The sequence below is a fragment of the Triturus cristatus genome, chromosome 1_2, assembly GCF_964204655.1.
Source record: "Triturus cristatus chromosome 1_2, aTriCri1.1, whole genome shotgun sequence".
In the NCBI taxonomy this organism is placed as follows: Eukaryota; Metazoa; Chordata; class Amphibia; order Caudata; family Salamandridae; genus Triturus; species Triturus cristatus.
In genome coordinates, this window is record NC_140580.1 from 1,178,152,240 (window position 1) to 1,178,158,239 (window position 6,000).

General features: G+C 47.4%; 1 protein-coding gene across 1 annotated transcript in view; it reads left to right on the forward strand.

Moving 5' to 3' along the window:
* The window catches only part of ZDHHC12 (zDHHC palmitoyltransferase 12), an 87,010-nt gene extending 81,568 nt beyond the window's left edge, over positions 1–5,442 (forward strand). The window contains exon 5 of the mRNA XM_085614060.1: positions 4,088–5,442. Coding sequence (XP_085470186.1) covers positions 4,088–4,400 — 313 coding nt within the window. The 3' untranslated portion in view covers positions 4,401–5,442. The remainder of the gene's footprint in view (positions 1–4,087) is intronic.
* Positions 5,443–6,000: the final 558 nt, after the last annotated feature.

Here is a 6,000-nt window from a genome sequence, read left to right on the forward strand (position 1 = left end):
GATAGAAGAAACACCTGACCTCTTCGAACAATAAGATGTCGAACAGGAACACGGAGAGCTACATGATGCCTCTGCGGCTGAGGAAGAGGCCTTTTCCATCCACAACTCCGACTTCGCCTTTGACATTGGTCTCCAACTACAGGATCTTCCTTCGGGCCACCCTACCGCGAGAAATCATGCCCCTGTTCAACCTACCAACAAACAGTTGGTTTCACCGAATATAAAGCTCCTGGTCTACCATTGCCAGCAAGCCTTGGTAGGCACTGACCATCTGCTGCGGATCCCCTGGCCTCTGGTTTGGCACCGAAAGCAAAGCCGAAACAACTCCAGTCTGCGCTTATTCGTATAAACTCTGTACCTCGCCGACCTGTCTGACTCTTTGGTTCCAAGCATCCCGCTCTCAACTACTTTGGTTTCAACCACTTTGGCTCCTAAAAAGAAATCTGTTTCGGCATTGATAACTTTAGCCTTGGGATCAAAGTTGCCTCCGGAACCAATCCTCCAACTTATGCAAGAGCGGCTCGATCCTAAGCAGAAAAGACTGCATATCCAGCCTCACACTGGCTGTATTGTGCCTCAGACTGTGAACCCGCCGCCCAAATCATGTAAGCGCCAACTTACTTTTGAAGAAGCCATAGATGTACCAGTGCATACAAAAAAAAGCACATTGCAACCAGTCCTCTGCACCCTCCTCTTTATCCTTCTCCACCACCTCAACCACTTCCTCCACTGTCTTCACCACCACCTTCACCACATCATTCACATGATGAACCAGGAGTCATTACGCCACAGGAGTCTCCACGGTCTTCCACTGATGATCATGGGGGGGGGGGGATTCTTATCCACAGCCCACAGATCCTTGGGATAATTATGATATTGATCCCCCGGGTGACAATGTCTCGGATCTCTCCCCGGCCAGACCGTCGCCCCCTGAGGATGCTTCTTCTTATCGAGACCTCGTCGCTAGAGCAGCAGCATAGCACCAGGTCCCATTACACAAAGACCCAATCAGGGACTATTTCTTTCTTGAAACATTGTCCAGCACACACGGATCATGCCAATATCTTCCTGTGCCCAAGGGTATGCTGCGCCACTCTGACGAGCTTTTTAAGGACCCAGTGTGGGCACATATCATTACACCTAGGGTAAACAAGAAATATAACCCAGCACCCTCTGGTCCTATTTACATCGAGAGTCCGCTTCCCCCAGACTCACTGGTTCTCTCTTATGCCCATAAAAAGATCAACTCGCAATCCTCAGCAGATGCTCCTCCACCCGGCAAGGAGGCCAAGCTTTGACGCTTCAGGAAAGCGGGCTGTAGCACAATCGTCCAATCATTGGCGGATCGCCAGCACACAAGCTTTATTTGCAAGTTACGACGGGGCACATTGGAATGAGATGGAGGAGCTCCTCCAACATCTCCCAGAGAAGAATAAAAAGGAGACATTACATTGTAAACGAGGGTGAATTAATCTCCAACAATTCAATCAGGTGTGCTCTCGACTCGGCATACGCACAACAGCCAGGGCCATACACACAAGTGCGTTGTTGCATCGACATGCTTGGCTCCTTATATCTGGCTTCAAGCCGGAGGTGCAGCCAACACTCTTGAATGTGCCATTTCATAAAGAGCATCTCTGTGGTCTCCAGGTGGACCAAGTATTGGAGAAAATGAAAAAGGACACCGAAGTAGGTAAATGAATGGGGGTGCTCCAAACCCCTGCTTCCTCTGGTTCCTTTTGACATCCCTCATACAAGCAAGGTGCCAAAACGACGCCACCTGATACCTCTACCTCCTCGTACGAGCAACAACATCAGAGTTCCCACTCAAGAGGGTACTACAGAGGCACACAGAGGAAACAATTCCAAGGGTCGTGGTAAGGGTGCCTCACCACGCTTTGCACCCTCCACCTCAGAGCAGTGACTCTCTTCTCATCCCCCCGACCATTTAACACCTGTCGGGGCTGACTAGAATGTTTCTTCCCCACTTGGAAAACTATGACATCAGCTCAGTGGGTGTTGGACATTATCCAACATGGTTATTGTCTGGAGCTCATAACTACACCTCCAAACATTCCACCGCTGCTCCAACAAGAAGTGCAGGCTCTGCTGCTCAAAGGAGCCTTAGAGCCCGTCCCTCTTCAACATCAGATTCAGGCGTGTGCGCCCTATGCTTTCTAATACCCAAAAAATATGGATCGCTACGGCCGATCTTGGATCTCAGGCCATTAAATCATGACGTACTATCAGAACACTTTCATATGGTCACTCTTCAGGTCGTAATCCCACTGCTTCAAAAAGGCGACTTTGTCAGCACTAGACTTAAAGGGCACCAACGTCCACATTCAGATCCATTCGGAGTCACTACTGCACTACCGGTGTTTCTGCGCAGACAGAACATTCAATCCTCTCCTATCTGGACGACTGGCTTATGAAAGCCAATACACCTCTCATTTGTCAACAACACACTCAAACTACTCTCCATTTTCTCCATCAACTGGAATTTACTATCAAAATATAGAAATTACACCTTCAACCGTTACAGGTTAGCTGTATTTAGGGGTCATACTCAACACACGGTTGGGTTTAGCATACCCAAATCTAGCGAGGATTCAAAATATTCAAACATTGCTACAACAGTTTCAACCCAATTAACACATAACAGTCAAAACAGTTATGCGACTCTTAGGCATGATGGCATCTTCCATCGCAGTCGTACCACATGCTTGACTACATATGCGCCCGCTGCAAGAATGTCTGGGCGCGCCAATGGTCTCGATCACAGGGCCAGCTACAAGATCTCGTGTTGGTAGACAGCTGCGCACATCACTCTCTGCAGTGCTGCAACACACAAAGGCTATCAAAGGGGCAGCAGCTCCTTGATCCCTTTTCCCCCAGATCATTCTTCCATCGGATGCATCCATTACAGGCTAGGGTGCTCACCTACAAGATCTCACAGTTCAGGGTCACTGGGAAACCATACACCAGGGTCTCCACATCAACTACCTCGAACTTCAAGCTGTTCACCTAGCATTTAAAGCATTTCTATCTCACCTGGCAGGCAGTTGACCTGGTCCGGACGGACAACAGGATAGCCATGTATTATTTACAAAAACAGAGGGAGACACTCACTACAGAAATCACGCCTATCTCAGACGATTTGGCGTTGGGCAATATGTCACAACATCCACCTGCTAGCCAAACACCTCCCAGGGATGGACAACCACTTCGCCAACCTTCTCATCAGGATGTGGCAACTAGTTCACGAGTGGGAACTCCACCCCCAAGTTCACCTCCCATACTTCTACAAGTGGTGGTTTCCACAGATAGACTTGTTCGCAACTTCAAACAATGCAAAATGCCCAAACCTCACCACAAAGTTCCCACACCCACTATGATGTATGGATGAATTGGTCATGGATTTTTGCCTATGCTCTCCACCTCTCTCTCTCCTTATGTTTGTGGTTTGGAAGCTCAGGCAAAAGTCTCTCCCCCTCGTGCTAGTATTTCCCACTTGGGCTTGCCAACCATGGTACACTACACTACTCCAACTCTCTGTAGTTCTCCACAAGAAGCTTCCCCTCAATCCGCACCTTCTCACTCAAAACCACGGAGAAAACAGGCACCCGAATCCAATGGAGCTTAACCTTGCGATTTGGCTCCTGAGGGCATAGAATTCGGGTTACCTTAATCTCCCACCTGCATGTATGAGCATCCTTAAAGAAGCTAGTTTGCCTACTACTAGAGCATGTTGCGCAGCGAAGTGGGAAAGATTTGTCCTCTACTGTCACAGTAAACACGTTGATCCATTTGATGCGACAGAGCAAAACATTGTTTGCTACCCTCTTCATTTACAGCCCTTAGGCCTGGCTTACACTGCCATACGTCTACATTTAACTGCAGCTGCTGCCTGTCTGCAGAACTGGCAACACTTATGTTTGTTCAAGGTACCAGCTATTAAGGCATTTATGGAATGCTTTAAAAGAGTAATTTCAAGACTAGGGAGGGTAGTTGAATAGGGTGAGTATCAAAGGCAAATTAATGACTATGTAGAAGTCTGACATCTCTTCTTTACTTTGATTTTCAGGTCGGGTTTCCAAGGAAAGGAGACTACGCAAGACTGGTTGCGATACAATGCCATCTTGCTTGCTGCCTTCATTGCCGTTGCTGTTTTCACAGCGGTGATGATACTTCTGCTGGTCTCACAACTGTATTTGATCTCGTGCAATGTGACCACCTGGGAGTTCATGTCCCATCACCGGATCTCGTACCTGAAGGCCTATGACGTGGACACCAACCCCTTCGACAAGGGTGTGCTCTGCAACCTGAGGGACTTCTGCCGCTGTCGCACTGTCCTCTGGGAGAGTATCTACTTCCAGGATAGGAAGGGCCCTGTGTAAGCACTCCGCATGCTCCTCAAGGACAGAAGGGGAGCCGTCTGTCAACATTTTTGTATAACCTCTGGGCTCTTCCAGAACATCAGGGGCTTGTGTGAGCACTCCGCATCCTCTTCAAGGACAGAAGGCGATGTTTCTAACTGTCGACATCTCAATGTCTGCTCTGGGCTCTACCAGGGAAAAAGGGGGCCTGTGTAAACAGTTATGTTTATGACAAGGACAGAATAGGTCCTTTGAAGGCACTGTGCTCCTTCATTAAGGACACAAGGGACCCTTTCTAAACACCAGGCTCTTCTTCATTCTCTGCCAGGACAGGGAGACTGGGAGCATGTATATTCATCAAATGGTAAGTTGAGCATTATGTATGCACTTGACGTCTCCTGGCAGGGCCCTGTGTGATGATGGGTAACACGGGCCTCCCTGTATGTACTCCGCATCTGTTTGTATGGTGAGAGGATTCTGTGTTTGCTCTTCTCCGTGAAGGGCGAGATAGGTCCAGTATATGTTCTCAGCATCTCCTGTGAGAAATTGTCCCTGTGTAAACCCTCAACATCTACTGAAAAGTAAGGATGTTCTCCTGGTCCATCAGCGTGCAGTTGGAATGAGGATGTTAAACAAGCAATGACCGACAAAAATTTACCAACCAAATTTGGAAAACTGATCTTTTTCCCGTCAAAGGAAAGTCCTTAACGTTATGAAATGCTTTCTAGAGAAGTGTGTATATATGCAGGCACATATTCAGACTGAAAGGAGCAGCCAGTTCTAGAAGACTGAAGCAGGAACAAACCTTGTTAAAATTCAACATACAAAACTATTTCTGATACCCAGTGTGCCTGTTCTCCAAGCCCGTGGTATCTCATTAGAATTCCTGTCCCAGCAAATCATTTTTAGTTTAAGACCTACTTCTTCTGCTTTATCCTGTTCCTCAGGGTACTCTGACATGCACTGTGTCTTTTCGGGTCCTGCAGTTTTGTAGTTTGTTTAAAGTATATGAGCTCTATGTGTCCGAGATGTTTATCAAAAACAAGGATATTTTCTGTTCTAAGAAGTGTTTTGCTTCTGTCTTTTGTTTTGTATTTGCTGAGCATAGATTGTTTACTCATACCACAAAGATGTGCACTCCCAGAAGATCACGGTACAACACTTTAAGGGATACATTTTGTAGTGATGTAGACCACGCTTGTATGATGTAATCCAAGTAGGTTTATTCAGGTAAGTAAACAAGTAGCATAAAGTCCCAACAGCAGGTGTATAAGTGCTGTAGGGCAGCCCCACCAGGAGCAGCCTGCTAGCCGCTCAACCCCTCTCACCAAATGTCATCACTCATCCAGTCACCCAAGCATTCCACTCATGGCCCATTCACCAACATTCCATACAGAACACACACACACGGGCTGAGCAGCTAGGACAAGGTAACATAGGGCATGAATCATAATGCAAAAGTACTACACATTTCTCCTCCTGGCTCAAACTCTAGTGAACGTTGTGCTGGGACCTGGGGGAACAGGACAATCATTCTGACCTGCATTGATATGGTCTCCAGCTTCATTTTCAATATTTGTGGTTCCAACACTCATGGCTGACTGTAAAAGGTTGATTGTGG